Genomic DNA, 20,045 nt, shown 5'->3' with positions numbered 1-20,045 from the left:
AAGCACTGTACAACATTATGGCTTCGCTGTAACTGGTGTAGGAAATCTCTGTGTTGGTCTACTACATTATAATGTGTTCTTATTTACTGATACATAGAAAATGATGAATGTTCATCATGTTTAGGTTGTGGGAGCAAAATGGCAGACTCCGCATGCATGGCCTGTGCTCCTTAGCTGCCTTCCAGTGGTTTTCCTGACACAAATTCCCCTCTGCAGATCCCTTCACATGTCCACTCACCCCAGCCTCACCAAAATGTGCTGAAAACTGGTGTTCCATATCACTGTTACTGTGTGAAATACGTTTGTAGGTTAGCATGGTGAAGTTACACCTTTGATTACTACTGTATTAGTTTACATGCCCTTAGTATAAATTGTTTTTTTAAAGCAAGGGGATGCTTTACATGTTTACCTCTACATACCAGATGCCTCTCTGTGGTATATTTTTCGAAATTTGATGAAGTATGTGATTTTTACTACATTGTCTGCAGTGGTTGATTCGGTTCATTAAATCCTTTTCAGGATCAGTCTATGATGTTTGGAAGTGACAGGAGCAGATTTATGGAGGGGAAACGTGCCGTAGAGGACAAGAACCTTGGTCCTTTAGTGAAAACCATCATGACTCGCTGTATTCAGTGCACACGATGCATCAGGTAAGTCGTGCTCATACTCTTTAGTTCACTGCAGTTAGTTTTTCATATCACTTGCATATAATTGACTGCTCCACGGCATCTGGCTATTAGAAAGGTTACCTCCAAATGACTTGGGATTGATGAGTGTGGTGTCCTGAAGAAGTGTCTGTATGCAAGACCTCATCTCCTTATAACATGAAAGAACTGAGGATGCCTTTCCAATGCCGTTGAGCACCCTTGCTAAGAAATTACCATTAAAATGTGCATGGGATTTAGGGTTGGGAGGTAAGAGATGTTTTAATTTTTTCTTCCTTTTATTCTGATGATTTTGGACTCATAATCACAAAATTATTTATTTAGTGCTTATGTAGACCTAAGAAAAACATTGAATCTTAACATGGACTTTTGAGAAAATCTATAAACAACAACATGTTCAAAATGTAACAGTATTGTATATCTATTTTCAGTACTCTGTTGTATGGGAGTAGATTATTAATTGAGATAGACAGTTGTCCACCTTAGAGGTAAGGCCACAACTTGCTAGATGTCCCACAATTTCTATGAAATCAACCTATGCTCAATCCCTTGTAATGTGACACCAAGCAGTCAGGCGTAAGTCAAAGGCAATATGTAAAGTATTTAAGCAGTGCACATTCAGTAGAAAAAGTCACACAAAACACAATAAAGTTTCTCAAACAGTCTTAAGGTAAAGCGGGCATATGTTTGAGTAAAACAAGACAAAAATTACAAATCTCAATTAAGCGGCACACCAGTTAGGATGTTTAAAGATTTAAGTGAAAATGGAGCCAAAAAAACTAAAAGCGCCAATGATAGTCTATGGAAGCAGTGGACTGGGACCCAAGCGCGATTTGAGTCTGACCGTGATGAAGCCCTGGACAGATATAACTGACTGGTCCTAGTGAAAGTCAGGAAGTCAAAACATTCGAAAACATTTTGAAGTCCAAATGCAAAAAGGGACTTTGTCACTTATTGAGAACAAAAAATACTCCTTAAGTGGGTTGTTGCTGAAATTGTAGCCATTGCCATGGAACTGAAGACTGGATACTTGAAGCAGGTTTGTCACGCCAGACAATTTAGATGCTTTGAGGTTTCTCGCAAAATATCTTACAAGTTGCCTTGCAGAATAGGATGGAGTTGTTTTTTCAGAGGTGCTGGGAGCTGAAAATCAGTCTGATGCCATGGAACTGTCAGTCACAATACTTTTGCCTCAGGACCTCCTGAAGCTCTGGAGGAAATGTTTTTCATGCTTTCCAAACTTTCTTCTTGTGCCCTAACAACCACAGGAGTACACTTCAAAGACCCCCAGGACCTAATGGGAGGGCAATTAGAAACTCTTCGCTTGTCAGGTGGAGTCCAACAGCAAAGTCAAGTCTAATTCCAGTTGCAGCAGGTCAGCTGGGCGCTTCCAGGAAAAGACCTCTTGCAGCTTGTTGTGTTCCTGTAGCCACACATGAGGTTAGCCAATTCACCCTTGGGAGTCCACATCTTTGTCATAAGTACAAGAAGGTTCTGTCCAGTCCTTCCGGGCTCCTATCAGGTCAGAGAGTGCAGGACCAGTTCTCTTCTGACCTTCCGCAGTTTTGAAAGTGTTCTAAGGAGGGTTCCTGGAGGTGCCACATTCATACCTGGTATCAGCTAATGGGTGAAGGTGACTCCTGGGCGCACTCTAACGAATAGGGTAGAAGGTCCAGGGGCAAACCTACCCACTTTTTCAGTAGTTCATGTTAGCCTTAATGTGAATGTTTAGGATGGCAAATGGCTTTGGCCACACTAAACATGGACTTTGAGTGTTGTGGACCTGAAGGGGAGTGCACTGTTGTAATCACTTGTTACCTCTCACATCCAACACAAAAATTCAGTTAGAAGCAGGCCCTTTACCCATATCAAACTAGGAAACAAAAGTCTGGTATGACAAAAACAGGGTCCTGCATCATCCAAACAGGGGGTACATAAGACTTGTCCTGGCAACCTGTTTGCTCCCTTTCAAGTGTGACAAAGTTTTTCATATGGTTGCTGAGATCAGTTGAGCCATCTGCCCATTCAGGTCGACCTGTCAATCACAGTGCCCTAATCATGTGGTTCCTGCAAGGAATTTCACGCCTCATTTAGATCAAAGGACAGGCTGAAGTTTGCAAACTGTAATGCTAAGTATCCTCCTGAAAGCGCTGGCAGATAAAGGTTAACTTTCTAAAATTTACTTTTCTAATGTATTTAATAAAAATCCAACTTTACTAATAAATTGGAATTTATTAAATGTATAAACTAAGTCTTTTACTGGCGTCTATAGCTGATACAGGTAAAAAATTGTTGGTCAATACTTTGAGTTTTCCTATGTACTAGTTACCATCTGAGCAGTCACAATGAGGTTTTGGACCAAGTCACTGGGGATATATGCCATTTCTAATGTCATTTGTTCCATTGTTAAATATTATACACCCTAACTTGTGGGCAGCAAGACTAACTTAGGGGTGTCTTAATAACTATTTAAATCGGGGTTTCCTATCTAATAAAAAGTTGATTTTGTCCAGTCTGTGCAGTAGGTCTCAAGATGCTGTTGTGCGACTATACAGGGTAGTCTTGAAACCATATTTCCATTGCTAGCTTAGTGGATGGCACAATAGGTGCCACCGAGCACAAGTGGCATTTAACTTTCCATGCTTATGGATGTACTTCCTCACCACAAACTGTAGCCTCTTTGAAAATCAGGTTCTAAGCAGATTTCAACATGTTTTATGTGTCCGAGCATATACACAGGGCACTGGATAGTATTGCCCCATGTTAGAGTTCAAGATTACCAACACAAGTGTCTCAACAAAAAATTAAAATCTGGTGCTGACCACCCAAAAGGGGTCACTTTGCAACTTGTGTGCAGTTGCATATGAAAAAATAGTCTTTCATGCTCACCTGAAAAGTTTGGGGTATTACATGTTTAATTCATGAAGGTGGTGTTTTTAAAGTGCTGTTATGTCTACAAGATATGAATTTAGCTTGTCTAAGGTTTGAAGGGCTCCCAGTCCAGGGCACCTTCACGAGATAGAAATAAATCTCTGAAATCACAAACCAACATGGTCATTGTAGAGAGGTTATCTTTTAGCAAAAAGAAAATAATATATTTAAACATCCACTAGATAATTAAGATAGCTGTAAAAATACAGGGAGTACCTGCTGAAAACGTTGTATTTTCACCCCTCTTAAAAAAGTAAAATGAAAGGAAACTGTTCTAATAGATGTAGCATCACATATAATTCTCTGTATAGTCTGTTGCACATGGAAACAGAATTGAGCAACCTGATATCCCCAAGGGCATCAGGTTTTAATTAATCTACAATACTATATTAGTTTAAGTTGCTGTAGGTTTTCTTGATCTCTATCATAATGAACATGACAATTACACGTGTCTTCCTGTTTACATGGATTGAGACCCTAGAGCTTAGCTCTGAGGTTAAAGGGAAATGCACAGTGCACCCCCTCTTTTACAGTGTCTCTACTGCACTCTCTACTTAAACTCTGGGTGGGTGACAGTGGTGACGGCATTCATTTATATATTTTTAGGGGTGCTTGTACTCCTGTATCCTTTAGGAGGAGTTATATACCAGCTTCCATCTGGTAAATGTTGTGCGCTCCATTACCTGAATTCATTTGCCTCTGTCATATGGGGAGGTGTATTTTGTGAGCTAGGGGGGGGTCACTGGGTGAGAATAGTGAGCATTGTGTTTAATGTGCGGCAAGCTGGTATTTGTTCTGCGGGGCATTCTGGCTTGGTGGGTTGAGGTAAGCACCAGCTCTTGTCTGTATTTAACAGGGACTCCTTTTGCTGGAACAACCCCTGTCTTTCTGCTGTGTGATGGTCAGGCCTCTCCTGTCTGGAGTGCATTAAAATTCCTTTCTAGGGCATTGTGGGACAGCTCCAGGAGACTGTAAAGGAAGGGTCCTCACATGGACTGGTAAAGCAGTGAAGTGCAGGATGTATGCCCCAGGATTGGAACATCACCTAGGATTCAAAAGTAGCAGACCCCCTGATTGTATTAGCATGTCAGTCGCGGCATGATAAGGTTGGCCTCATCTGCCAATTGGTTGTTCAAGGCTGTTCTTTTCTGACCAGGCATTCACAAGGGGTTGTCAAGGAACCAGAGAACTAGGTGTGTAATCCAGGGAAGTTGAATTGAAATTGTTCAAGACCTGAGAACAAGGTTGAACTTGGTGTCTCCAACTATAACCTTGATTGTCCTGCACTTGGGGCAAGTAGCTTCATCCCCATGGGTCCCATGCTATTAAAATATCTAGACTGTGACCAGTGAGTTCCCTTGTACAGGCCCTCGCCCCTTTTGTGTCATCTGAGTGTGTCCAAGTGAGCTGAACCCTCTTGAGCCACTAATGGCTACTGGAGAAATGAGACTCCAATAACTGTGCCAAGATACCAAGCACTCCTAACTAGATCCCTGACACCACCAGAGTGTTGTTCTCGCCAAGGAAGAGTGGGCACTTCTTTTGTTTTGAGTGGGTGGACAGTGGGTGGATCAGGAACATTTTGTTTATATCGTCTGCTGAAACAATATCCCTGCACTACAAATATTGGTACCATTGCTCTAGATTTGAAGTGTAACCCTGTGCAACATGGTCTGTAAAATACAGTGTTAACTGTTTTTTATACTGCGTAGCGTCTGGGTGCTATAATACTGTTTGGAGTCAAAGTCCTGACCCAGAATGTTGTAGAGTCTTGTGGTTTTCACTGTGTATCTTAGCTTTAACTTTAGTATGGTTTCCTTATTTGTATTAAAGTACTTTTCTTTTATGAAGTAAAGCATTGAACGTATTAGATTTTATTACGGTATATATTTAGGCTTTCATGTTTTCAGTTTCTAGTTTTGGTAAATTCTGGTGGTGTTTTTTCAGTGTTTTCAAGTGATTTCAAAACCTTAAAAAACAGTGGTTATTAGTGGTTACACATGTTCACGCCATTAAAAACAACAGAAACTGTGTTTTTCTGGTGTTTATAGAAATTTTTGCTTTTATTATGGCTTGCGTTCTGCTCTGATAGTGCATGGTACAAAGATAGTGTACGTACAGTGTAAATGAGGTCCAAATACATTTTTATAAATCAAACTTATCGCAGTACACCATACAATACTTCTTCAGTGAGTCTTTGGTCATGCACGCTTGCTCTTTCCTTCAGATGAAAACTTTTATCTGTGAAAAGGCCCTCTTAACATTGACACTTGAGACAGGCAGCGCCAAAATAGCCAGTATACAATTTGCTAACTCTGGCCACTGACCTAGCTTTCCATGCCAATAATGGTGCACCTGAAGATTGTGATGCACTGTGACACGCTCTGCAACATATATGTTGAACTGGGCGCATATACCCTCAGAGCTATTGAAGCGGTCAAAAATGAGGCAGCACTTTTGAAACTCCAGAGAAAACTTCCCTTTATGGAAGGGATATATAACTTCTGCAGAGTACCACAGTGAGGCCTCATTGACTTCAAATGCCATGGTTGGTGAAGGGCTATTTCTCATACATTGTAAAATAAAAGTTCCTGAATTGCTCACATTTCTTTGCTTACCAAGTGGCAAGCCCTCTAACATGGAATATGTTCCAGCGCCAAAGTCACTAAAGTGTCGCCCAGCCTACTCTCAAGGAGATGTTTCACATCTACACCAATTATGCTGAACACTTGGTAGGCAAGGGTGTTTTCAAACTCTATTTTTTTTATCATGTCCACTACAGCAGTCGTTCTTTCCTTTAAAAATCCAAGAATGCAGTAGAGTGTACTTTTTTTTCAAATCACTATCAATATGTGACGAGGGTAATGTAGGTAATGTTTGTTTTGCGATTGTCAAATTGCTATTTTTTGAGAATCACAATTAGAGAATCGTAAAACGAAATGTAGGTAGGGTTAGCAAATTTTTTAGCGAATCCCAATTATTCCTTATTTGCGAATCGCAAATAAGGAATACCTTCTCATTCATTCCTATGGGCTAGAAGGCCCATAGGAATGAATTAGAAGAAATTCTCAATTTGCGTTTCTCTATTAGAGAATCGCAAATGGAGAATGCAATTTCAGGGTTGCAAGGATGTCAATAGGACACCCTGTTGCACCCCTGAAATTAACATGTGTGCACATGTGGCCCACATACATGCCCTAAGGGCATGTATGTGACCCACATGTCACTTTGAAAATGCCAAAAAGTGCATTTTTCAAACAAATCGCAATTTACCACCAACCTGAAGTTGGTGGTATTTTGCGATTCCTTAAGCCTCAATTTGCACAACTTGGGTGCTTCCTACATTGCATTTAAGGAATCGCAATTTGCAATTTCTTAAATGCAATCGCAAATTCCTTATTTTGCGTGTGGCTTTTTGTGTGCTACATAGCACACTGCCCAAATTACGACCGCAAACGCTAAGATTCTGCGAATTTCAGCATTTGCGATCGCAATGGGGCTACCTACATATGACCCCAAATATCCTCACATTTCTTCACATATCATCACTCAGCAAAGGTTCAGTAAACGGTTGCCACATGAATAATATAGCATTCATGGCTTCTAGGACTGAGAACCACCCGCTAAGTTACACAGTTGGGATGACTCTTTCGTTGATGCCACGGAAAGCACAAAATGAGAATTATTTGTGTTTTAGTTTCTGTGCATAACAAAACTGCACCAGAATGGACTAAAACCTCAATAGAATTCTTCATTAACTCTGTAGATTGTAAAGATGCTTTCCGCATACCATCTAACAAGTGGCAAGGATCGCTTACAGGGAAGCACTTCAGCTCAGGTATCTATTTTGACAGGTCATCACACAACTTTTTCATATACGTAGTTGAATCACTGCAAATACAAACAAAATCACTCCAATCTTTGTTGAACTTAGTAAAACATTTCGCAGCAGCATTCCAAGTGACACTGCATTCTAAGTTTCCGAAAAGTCTGGTGTCATGCTTTCACTAGTATCCCAGATGCTTTCTGATTGTACTCTTTTCACATATACCTGTCACTATATCTTGCATTGAATGTTTAAAACCTTAGGTGTTTGGCAAATTCACCAATTTCAATACTGACTCCCTAGAGAAGGGGGCTGATGTATCAAGAGTTTTTACCCATTCTCTGTAGGTAAATGTGATGGTACATATTGGGAAAGATTCTTATGGAATCTATATTTTTCCTATCAGTTAAAGACTTAAACATAGCCAAAAAATCAAATATGATTTTGATATTTCCTGATTCTCTACGGTGTCTAAAACCCCTGTATTTTTGATCCAAAGATCACAAAACTGAAAAAAGGTAGAGAAACAATATTTTAGTGACATCCCTAAACAACAAAACTCAAGCAGAATAATGTTAGCCCAGTTTTTCTTATTGCTATCTTATATAACAAAGTTACATTGTAGTGGCCTCTTCAGGAAGAAATACAAATTACTCTTTCATTCTCCTTTTCCTTTCTTTGAATGGCATTTAGTTTGTGGTTGTGCAGGTTTTTTTCAGTATTTATATGTTTACACTGGTGAGGGCTATTTCCCTTCCAGTGGGGTTTTATCAGTTATTATAGGTTTAAACTTAAAAGCGGACAGCCTATATATATTGTATTCTGAATGTCTATCCCACTTCACCACCTCCTCGAGTAAGCCTTGAACTTCTCTGACTTACTACCCTGAAAGAGTCACGTGCCACAGAGTAGTATGTGTCTATCTAGTTTGGGGTCCAGTAGTGCTGTGGCCCCAGCTGTGAACAACTCAAATTTATGAACTGGAACCCAGCAAGTCCTCAGAAAATCTATCATCAAAAGTTATAAAACTAAATTATGCAGCGCCTCATTTATTGCATAGTGATATTTTTTCCACTTTCCTTCCTTCTTTATCAATAACTTTTGGGGTACAGTATTTCAGTGTTAGACTGCAATAGAAGATTTGTTTTTTTTTAGTATTTTTAAAAGCCGAAATGAAACGGGAAGAGCTTGGAGCAGCCTGCCGCAGATAAAGCTCTCCTTTCAAACAGTGACTCCCTCCCTCTGCCCTCACAGTCCACCACCCTGAGAGTGGTAACCTTTCCATTTAGTTTGCGTCTTGGCAGAGGATAACAAAAAACTATTGGCTGTTAAATGATGTCAAGAAAAGATTCAAATAAAATTCTGCTCTTCCCCAGACTATACTTCAGAGAGTGTAAATTATCCTGAAGCGTCTGGCGCAGGACATCCGAGTTTTTCTTTGCAGGAGGACAGCAGAAGGGTTTCCCAAACCCCACAAGAACTGCATCTACTCCTGTTATATTACTTATTAGTACAGAAGAAACCTCTGACTATTTTGATTGTTGTTATATTTTGGATCTGAAAACACCAACGGCTCTTCATCTGAGCATCCCTCATCTTTACCCAGGTGACTGGGTGGCACCCACATCCCCATTCGCAAAACACAACGGAAATGTCATTGGTTACATAAAGGAATCTCCCTGTAAAGGTTACTTGTGCTTCCTGTTCTCTCAAGTTAACACTATTGTTCAAGTGCAAGGCAGTGGTAGGAGCAACTCTATAGTCACAGGGCATATTTGTCTGCTCATAGTAAAACCAAGTCTGCAGTTCAGCCTCAGCAGGAATGTGATTCTGGCTGCAGAGGCATCCATTTCAATTTAGAAGGATAAACAAATTGTGATACAAGCTTCAATCTAAGTCGTATTGACTCCTTTCAAATGCTTATAAACATAAACGAAAAACTCCTAGCAGATTACAACTCTAAAGTGACCATCAGGAACACATAAGAGGGCTGACCTATTTCCATCATCTAGATCAAGACGAGGAAAGCAAGGGGAGGTTATAACAAAGACATCAGTCATAACACCTTCTTAAAAAAAATAAGAGTCCAGGTTCTCGATCAAGTACTGTGCTTACTTCCCTTAAAGGACTTCGGCTTAACTCTAGACATGCCATATATCATACCCTGAGATAGGAGTAATAACCTCAAATAACGCTTGACACTAATTTCCTGACCAGAACCCTGGCCAAATGAAACCTATGAACCTACTCTGGACTTGCAGTTTCCATCAGCTTATTTAGCAGTCAACCAGAAAGACAACATAAATTGCAGAAACCTATTGTAGAATCTTTACTTTATAGTGTCACTCAAGCGAGATAAAAACATCGGAACCAAATCCCAGTACTTTCCATATAATTTACACCTCCATTGACAAAATACCGTTCTCGTAACATTTTAATGGAATTGCTTACTGACAATATTATCAACTGTAACATCATTATCCTCCTCTTTGCTTTTAACTTGCATTGGAACGACTCTAATTACTTTGTATTATTTTTGATAGCCTCCTGTGTAGTCGATTACAATCTCATTCAACTCTGTAAAACACTTACACACCCTCATTGCCACATAGTGGCCACTGAAGATAGACTCTTAGCTGGCACAGGTCTCACCATCATTTCATGCTCTTATCAATCATCGAAATCTGATCCAACAGACAATGAAAGACCAAAAAAGAGAGCGAGACCTAAGAAACGTAGTCAAGGACACTCTTTTAGCCGAAGGTCACCATATATATCAATTCATCCCTCCTGCAAAGGAAATCAATAAACTCACAAATCATTAACATTCTGTAAGAAAGTGTCTCTGTATATACTGGACCAAAGTAAGGTACAGTGTGTACAGAGTCCACAGTCCCCAGAGGTTTGGCAGAAGCCAAAGTTGGATATAAACCTTACTCTCTAAAGTTGTTGCTTGGTCGAGCAGCAATACCAAAGGGGATGATGGACGGAGCGTTTGAGCAAATCAAACACCCCCAGTCAACTGATCTGGGTTTATTCCATCACCATTCTTTAGCTCACTCCACCACCCCAGTTCAGACATGGCCATATGCAAATCAGTCTGACCCTGTGCTTCATGGGAACAGTCCAGCCCGAACTGCCAAGCCATGTCTTCCCTGGAACGGAAACAAGCATCCTGGGGCTGGTTTCGGATAAATAATCTTCATCAGCCAGGCTATCTTGAATCCAGTGGGAGAGTGAGCAAGAGACCCACGTCTGGGCATACCCTTCCAACTTAGGGCGAACAAAGCGATACCAAAGGGCAGTAAGGCAGTATCAGAGGACAGTGTAAAGCATTTGTTGTTCACACTCAGTCAGCAAATGGTCTCACACACTCAAGAACTGAACTCTAGGCCAATTGTTTGTATAAAAATATACAGTTGTTTTATTTTTAGGACCAACAAGGTATCAAAATATACTTTCTCAGGATGAGTTACTTTAGTTAAATACTTTTCAAATAGGTAATAGTAATGTAATGTCATCCATAATATTGATTGAGCAGGAACAAGCTTTATTGAATTCCCACCAGGGAGGCAAGTCTTCCAGCAGCCAGTCCAGGATGCAACTGCCTGGCTTCAACAAAAACATTCCCAAACTTCAACCCAACATTCTTTAGCAGAATTCTGCATTTAAAGGGGAAATTACAACACATCTCCCATATTCTAATAAAACAGATAAAAACCAAAAACAATGAAACTAAAATATGAGCAAGAAAACATGAACATGTGTATGATAATGAAACAAAGAATCATTTAACACAATAATCTTGTAAATACAAGGGAGGTCTTCTAATTCTAGAGCTGCGTGAAGAGATGTTCTGCATCAAGTTATTAAAACCATTCTTTTTCACAAAATTCTCAGAACCAACCCTCCTACCATCCTCCCTCGCACAATGTGATAAACGAGACATGCTCCATACATCACCCCCTTCAAGCCTAACAACATTTCTCATAACTTCCACAATTCTTTTAGGTCCAAAATACTTTGATTCACCTTTTGGTGATGACACTGCTTTCTTTATAAAAACAGAATCACCCACCTTCCAAAATACTTTCTTCGCACCTTTTTAAAAATCAAATCTCCTTTTGTAATTATTTTGGTAATTTTTAACTCTCCCATTATTTACAACACAACCTCTGTCTTTCACACTCAACCATAAAGGATTCAACTTTGAACCAGCCACCCTCCCCTTCAAACTTTTAAAAGGTGAGATGCCCGTCACACTGTTAGGAGTGTTCCTGTGCGCCCAAAGTTTTTCTCTAAGACTGGGTTTGAGGGCAACCTTTGATTCAAAAGCATTCTGAGCACACGCTCTAATTAACCTATTCATGCTCTCAACCAGGCCATTGGCCTGGGGAGCATAAAGAGCAGTTTTGTGATGGGTAATGGACAAATCTTTCAAAAAATTGGTCATCTCCTGCGATGTAAATTGTACCCCGTTGTCAGACACTAGGATGTCAGGAACCCCTTCACATGTAAAAGCATCTTTCAAGAACTCAATAACATTTTTGCTCAGAACAGAACTCATACAACATGCAGATAACCATTTTGACGTATAGTCCACTAAAACCACAACAAATCTATCAGAAGGCGCTAAATTATCAAAAGGACCAACAATGTCTACAGCTAATTTCGACCAAGGACGTTCTGGAATTGCAACAGGTGAAAGTGGGGTGACTCTCACTTTCCTTGACTTATCATTCCCTGCACAAATGTTGCAATCTTTGACAACAGTCTCCACTTCACGGTCTAATTCCGGCCACCAATATGACTCTCTAACTCTAGCTTTGGTAAGGCTGCGTCCAAGATGTCCCTTATGTGCCAAATTTATTATCTTCTCTCTCATCAACAAAGGAGGAACCAATCTATCACCACGAAACAACTCACCTTGTGTAATGTGTAATTCGTCCCTAACATTCCAATAACCTCTAGCCACATCACTAACATCTTTTAATAACATTTGAGTACAATAGTTACAGTTGTTGCAATAGGCAACACACTTTCAAACCCAATGTTACATTGAGCTCAATGGGAATTTCTAGTTAAATGCAATTAGTTACTTTATAGATTACTTTTCTAACCACAGGACTGGATCCTAGATTCTGTCCTGGGACATCTCCTGTAAACAATTAAAGAAAAGCGTTTTGATTACAGTAGTAATTTTTAACCCGTTAACTGCGGCCGTTTTTTCGCGGCAGTGCAGCCGTTTTAAAGAGCGGGCGGGGCTGCGTCGGCCGTTGAACGTGCGCAGCATCAGCCAGGTAGTGCTCCGAATGTTCAACGGCCGACGGCAGCACTTAACAGGTCAAGGAATATTATTGTATTTTAAAAGTTAACACTTGAAAACTTTTTCACATAGAATCACCAATGTTATCCTATGGGAGGAAATTCACTTAGCAGGTAAGTAGTCTTAAGGTTACTTTTTCTTACTCCGTGTTGGATCCTGGATCCAGCACTGGTGTATCTCCTGTAAACAATTGAAAGAATGTGTTTAGGTCATACAGGCGCTTTTTAAGGAATATTTGTAAGTTTTCAAAATCGACACTTTGAAACTTTTCTGGTGAAAACCAGACAAAGGATTCCTATGGAGGAAAATTTAGTTAACAGTAAATCACGGTTATAGTTACTTTTCAGGTTCAGTGATGGGTTGAAAGGTACAGCACTGGGGTCTCTCCTGATAACAGCTGAGTATATTGCAATTCGTTGTTCGGCTGATTTTAGATGAATATTTTAAAGTTTCGAAACTCCGCACTTAGAAGAATTTCCAAGAGGAGTCGTGCGAGCGCGTCGTCCAAGATGGCCGCCGCCACCGGAGCTCGGTAATGTAATCGGCCCAATTTGCCGAAATACGACGAATTTCTGTCAGGAACCTCATTTACAGCGCAGCGCTCGCAAGATAAGCGTATTACCTACCTTCTGCTCGTTTTTCTGGGCGATTTCTTTGTGGGAAGTGTTCCTGCTGGCCCTCTGGTTCCTCTCCCTGCCTTGGTCCCAGTCTCTGCCGGCTTCCTCCTCACAGGGGGCGGGGTGCTCAGAAAGAGAGGGCATGGCTTGGGCCTAACCACGCCCACGACCCTATTAACTACTGCACTGCTGTTTCTGGACAGCTTTTGGGAATTTTACACCTTTTTCCCTAATATTTATTAAAATTTTGAGGTGCTTTTCTTTTTTCTGCATTTCTTTGACGCTTTTGGTTATTTACTCACCTCATGATGGATAATAAGAATTCTGCCACTAATAAGAGGAAACAGCAAGTATCGCCTCCCCCAAATAAATCTAAGGTTGTTGAATCTTCTGAACCTTCCCTCACATTAATTTTAGAAGAAATTAAAGCGCTGCGACTGAACACTGACACTATTGCCATTGAAATGAAAAATATTCGCAAAGATATGGCGTCCATGTCCATGAAAGTGTCTGATAATGCTATCAAAATTCAGGATAACAAAAATAAATTGGACTCTTTTACACCTTTGGTGCAGCAAATAGTACCAATGCATACTCAGCTGCTGGAATTGGAAAACCGTAATCGACAGTACAACCTCCGTATTTTCAATCTTCCTGAAGAGGTTGAAGGATCTGACTGTCGCTGCTACCTAGAATCCTTGCTTCCTGGTCTTCTAAATATTACATTTTCCGAAAAGTTTGAAGTGGACAAGGCACATAGAATTCCTTCACATAGAAATCCTCGCCACACCAAACCTAGGCAAATGATTTTTAAGGTTTTGCGACACCATCATCTGGTTCTTATCAGGAAAGCTGCTAGAGATATTCCTTCTCTCTTGGTAAATGGCTCCAAAATCTTTATTCATCAAGACTTTGCAAAGGAAACGGTTGCTATCCGCAAATAATTTTCTTCTCTTCGTCCACAACTGAGAAGCCTTGGTTTCAAATGTGGTCTGTTTGATCCTTCTACGATGAGAGTCTGGAAAGACACTTTCTCTAAATCTTTTCATCGTCCTGAAGATTTAAGACTATTCCTGGACCAACAAGCTTCACCATCGATGGAAACTCAGGACGCCGTCACTTGAATATTGTAGTTTGACATTCCCTGGCATTTAATGACTATCAATTTATGGGCTCCAACGGTTCTTGGCCATGCTTGAGGAACGGGTGTGGGTCTCTATGTTCTTATTTCTGTATCTTGTTTGTTCTTTTTCTTTTCTTTCCTGTATCTTCCTTTTGTGTCCCTCCTTTTCTTGCTACCTACATAGAGTTACTCTTTATCCATGGCTGTTTCTCCCATTCGCTTTCTGGCAGTCTTTCTTTCTGTGTCTCCTTCTAATTCATGATGGCTAGTTCTCATAATATTAAAATTGTCTCCCTTAATGTTAATGGTCTTAGACATCCAGTTAAACGCACTAAAATTTTAGATTACCTGGGTGCATGTAGAGCGGACATTTGCTTTCTCCAAGAAACGCATATTGACGACAACATTTTACATTATATGAAAAAAAAGTGGGTAGATGATATTGTGTCCTCTCCTGCACAAGGAAAGAAAAATGGTGTTGCAATTTTCTTTGCTAAACGGTTGAATTGCCAGATTCTTAGTAAGTTTACCGATACAGAAGGTAGATATGTTATAGTTAAGGTTAAACTTCATGATTCAATATTCTGTCTGCTTAATATTTATGGCCCTACAGCTGATGACCCTTTGTTTTGGTCTTCTATAACTACAGACGTTTTGCAGTTGGGGCAGGCTCCTTTGATTGTTGGGGGGGATTTTAATGTATTTATTGATCCATTGTTAGATAGACTCTCTTCTGCAAAATTCCGTCCTCCTAAAGTATTCCATGCCTTTAAATCTTTTCTTCACACAACCAAATTGGCTGATATTTGGAGATTGCATTTCCCCACTGATAAATGTTTTTCTTTTTTTTCTAATCCCCATAACTCCCATTCGAGGATTGATTACTTTCTGATTTCTCCCTCTTTACTTCCATCAGCCACCAATCCTGTGATAGGTAATATTGATATTTCCGACCATGCTCTAATTTAGTTTGTTTTAAATATCTCCTCTCCTTTTACCAAACAAAATAGGTGGCGTATGAACACGAGCATTGTACTTAATGAAACACATAAACCCAAATTATTGCAGGCTATTCAAGACTATTTTTTGTTCAACCCTGAAGACTCATCGTCAATTATCAATAGATGGGATGCATTCAAGGCCTACATTAGAGGTGCCACTATTTCTATTATGGCTCACGAGAACAAAAAATTTAACTCTAATGTTAAATGTTTAGAAAAACAAATTGCTAAATTCGAACGTTTATTTATTTCCTCTAATGACCCTCAATATAAACTTAAATTACAAAAACTTCGTTATGAATTTAATACTATACTTAGTACTAGAGCAGGGATCCAACTCGCCTATTCCAATGCTAAATTTCGTTTCAACACTAATAGGTCAGGGAAACTCCTTGCAAACTATTTGCGGATCAAGAGGAATAAGACTCAAATAACCTCGATACGTGGTTCTCAGGGAAAGGTGGCTATCTCCCATAATGATATTGTTCAAGAATTTTTGCATTTTTACTCTTCCCTATATAGTAAACCTGATCCCTGTGATGAATCTTTAATTGATTCCTTTTTGAAAAAGTGTACTCTACCTCAAATTTCTCCATCAGACTTAGTTTAGATTCCCCTATTACTTGTGATGAAATTTTGCTTGCCATCAAATCGCTCCCTAAGAATAAATCTCCAGGTCCGGATGGTATCCCAGCTGAATTTTATAAAGAATTTCAGTCTTTCCTTTTGCCCTATTTGAGTGAGATATTTTCCCATTTTAGTTCCTCTGGTACCATTTCTGGTTCCTTTGCGGACGCTCTAATCATTGTACTGCCCAAACCCGATAAAGACCCTACCCTAGTCTCTAATTATCTCCCTAATAAATCAAGATTGTAAGTTGTATGCTAAAATCCTTGCCTCTAGATTAGCTCCTGTCCTTCACTCCATTATTCACCCAGATCAATCTGGTTTTATGAAAAATAGGTTCTCTGCTAACAACACCAGAACATTGTTACACATTATTGAGCAAAGCCCATCTCTTTCTTCTCCTGCAGGAGTTATGGCTCTTGATGCTGAAAAAGCATTTGACAAAATTCATTGGCAGTTTTTATTTAAAACTTTATTGTCCTTTAACTTTGGTGCCTCTTTTATTCGTATGATTTCTGCCTTGTATTTTGCTCCTACTGCTCGTTTGTTTATTAATGGTCAAATTTCTACTCAGTTTTCCCTTTTTAGAGGTACTAGCCAGGGTTGTCCCCTTTCCCCACTATTATTTTTGTTAGGCATTGAACCTTTTCTTAATTATATCCGTTACTGTGATAATATTCAGGGTATTGTGATCAATGATGTTATGGTTAAAACTTTAGCATATGCTGATGATGTTTTATTGTTTATTAGTAATCCTATTTCTTCTGTTCCTTCCCCATTAGACATTATTACAAAATACTCTATGGTTTCTGGTTACAAATTGAATGTTAGTAAGACTGAATTTTTTCCTCTAAATGCTTTTTGTACTCCAGATATGTTACCAACCCCAGACATTATTTGGCAAAAAAATAAGCTTAAATACTTAGGAATTTTATTTGCATCATCGTTGCCTGCTACTTTGACATTAAATAGCGAATTCATAGTTGAGTATATTAAAAATAAAACATCCAAGTGGTCTTCCCTTCATCTCTCCTGGTGGGGAAGAATGGAATCTATAAAAATGAACATTGCTCCTAAAATTTTTTACTCCTTGACTATGATTCTCACTCAATTTCCCCTCAAATTTTATAAGGATGTAGACAAATTGCTATCTAAATTCCTTTGGTCAAACAAAGTTCCTCGTATTGCTTACAGAAAATTAAAACTCCCTAAGTTTCAGGCTGGTTTTGCACTCCCAGACTTTCACCTGTATCATAAAGCTTTTATTTTAAAACAAAGTTCCTTATGGTTTACTAATTCTCCGGTTGTCCGACCTCCAACTTGGTTTGAATTAGAATCCTCAATTGTTCGACCCTTTTCTCTGCCTTCTCTGATATCGATGTCTTCTGGTTCCAAGGTTGTTCATCGATCATCTATAATTAAATCCTCGAGATTAATCATTAATGATTTGGATTCTAATTTTGACTTACCCTTACTTTCTACAGTCCACCTGTCTTTATGGCACAGTGCTTTACTTAAACTGAACCGAAACATTAACTTCTGGTCTTCATGGATTTCAAAAGGTGTTTTATATCTCAAAGATGTGTTTGATGGAACTGCCTTTATTCCCTTTGAGCAACTCCAATTAAAATTTAAAATCCCGGATTCAGATTTCCCTAAATATCAATCCTTATGCAATTCAATTCTAGATTCCTTTCCAAATGGTATCCCCTCATCTACCACCAATGATTTATTTATTTACCTTACAGCTGTTACATCAGCCTCCAAAGCTGTCTCTATCTTTTATAAAAAATTTGCCATCTCTTAGGGCTCCAATGTTGGTTTTATTGCATCTTTTTGGAATAATGAACTTTCCATATCATTATCAGATGACTCCTGGTCTTCTATATGGCTTAACAGCATATCTGGATGGCTCCCAGTGTCTCTATATCAAACTAATGCGTATATTTTGTTCAACACTCTATGGGTGCCATTGCGATTATATAATGCTAAACTGTTACAGTCTGATCTATGTTGGCATTGCAAGTCTTGTTCTGGTTCACTTCGTCATATGTTATTTGATTGTCCAATTATTAAGAAATTCTGGTTGGAAGTCAAGCCTATCATTCTGAATATTTTATCTTTGCAAGATGATATCACATATATACTGTTAATATGCAAATCGGTTGCCCTTTCTCCTCCTCTTTGTGAGTCAAGGGCTAAGTTATTTAATTTTTTGGTTACAGCTGCGTTAAAATCTATTACTTTTTGTTGGAAAGATGCTTCTTCTCTTTCGGTTCACGCTTGGTGGTCGTGGATTACCTTTACAAGGAAAGGTGCTCAGCTATCACTTAAAGGTGTTAATCACAATTCACAATCATTTCAATCGTTTTGGTCACCTATTGATTCATATGTTATGAAATGATATTGTTAATTAGTTTTCTTTGTATATTGAGAACTTTTTTGACTTTCATTATCACCTTTTTTGTATTTCTGTATTTTATGTATTCAATTGCTTTGTAACTCTGTATGGTATGATTTTATGATGCAATGATATGTTTTCTTCCCTCCCTCTCCTCCTCCCCTTTTTCCCTTCCTCTTCTTATACGATTATTTATTAATGATTCTCTTTACTACAAATTTTTTTTTTTTGTTATGTACTGTTCTTATTTATTTCTTTTGTCTCTAAAATTTCAATAAAATCATTTTGTACTTAAAAAAAGAAGAATTTCCAAGTGAAACCAGTCAATGTTACCCTATGGAAGAAAAGTGAGTTATCTGCTTTTGGGTAAGTACTAAACTGGCAGAGTTCAGGTTCTGGGTATAGTCTCGGGGGTCTCCCAGGGTCAGGTAGGTACAGTTGTTACACCCTCAGAGGCACAGGAGCAGCTCGGTGCAGAGGTAGTTATGCCCAATGTTAGCCTATGGGCGGCTGGGAGCCTTTGGTTGGTGGCTGCTGGCAAGCAGGCCACGCGGCTGTGGGAGTTGGGCTCCTGGTCACTTGCTCCGGGCAAATGGGGAAGTAGATTGGGACAAAGGTTGCACTCCCAGGGGCACTCGGGCGGCTGGGTGCAGGAGGCTTTTGAGCCGTCGGGCTCTCAATGTTATTCAATGGAAAACTTGGAAGATGAACAAAGGCTGCAGGCTCGGGGACGGAGATTCTTCATGAGCGATCAACACTTCGAGGGGTAAGTTAGGGGCTTGGAGGATAGGTAGGCACCCAAGAGTTGGGCACAGGGGGCCATGGGGCGCCGGGTGCAGGGGTGTCTTTTGACGTCGGGAAATCTTGCCCTCTGCTAGTCGCGGTTGGAGGGGTCCCTTGTTGTGAGGCTGCAGGCGTCGTCTGGGTCATAAAGGAGGGTCCTTGGGCACTGGATTTCAGGTCACAATAGCCAGGGGGACGTCCTCACAGTCTTTGTCCACTCATCACAGGCCGGGCTTGGCGGATGCAGAGTGTGCTGGATGCGCGGTTCCTGACTGGCACTAGGGGTGTTGCTTTTTGAGCAGAACCACTGCTTATGGGAGTCCCAGTCTTGGTAGAGTCTCAAGACAGTCAGGTCCTCCGGGGCTTTTGAGGTTGCTGACCACTTAAGGCGCTGGACTTTCGCAGGAGCAGGTTCAAGGATCAACAGGCCGGTAGGGCTGGGGCCAAGTCAGTTGGTGTTTTCCTCTTATTAGCAGTTGCACGGCAGGTCTTCTGGTTTCTTGATCTTCTTGCTTGTTTCAAATCGAGATCTGAGGAAGGAAGGTTCAGTGTGCCCCATAACACTAAATTTAGGGGTTTTACAGGTAGGGTAAGGGCAGGGACCAATGGGTCCTGTCCTGGGGTGAGTACACCCCCTATTTTGCTCTTCTCCTGTGGGAGGGGGGCATGAGCCTATCTCTGATTGGGCAGGGCTCCACATCCTCAAGATGGCCGGAGCCCGGAGTTGTGCTTCACCTCGCCCCTC

At 40.1% G+C, this 20,045-nt stretch overlaps 1 protein-coding gene across 1 annotated transcript in view; it reads left to right on the top strand.

Moving 5' to 3' along the window:
- The window catches only part of NDUFS1 (NADH:ubiquinone oxidoreductase core subunit S1), a 779,390-nt gene that overhangs the window by 216,301 nt on the left and 543,044 nt on the right, over window positions 1-20,045 (top strand). The window contains exon 7 of the mRNA XM_078680296.1: window positions 520-650. Within this exon, the coding sequence (XP_078536422.1) occupies window positions 520-650 (131 nt within the window). The remainder of the gene's footprint in view (window positions 1-519; window positions 651-20,045) is intronic.

This window comes from Lissotriton helveticus, chromosome 3_1 (genome assembly GCF_964261635.1).
Source record: "Lissotriton helveticus chromosome 3_1, aLisHel1.1, whole genome shotgun sequence".
In the NCBI taxonomy this organism is placed as follows: Eukaryota; Metazoa; Chordata; class Amphibia; order Caudata; family Salamandridae; genus Lissotriton; species Lissotriton helveticus.
This window is presented reverse-complemented; position numbering and strand designations above follow the sequence as displayed.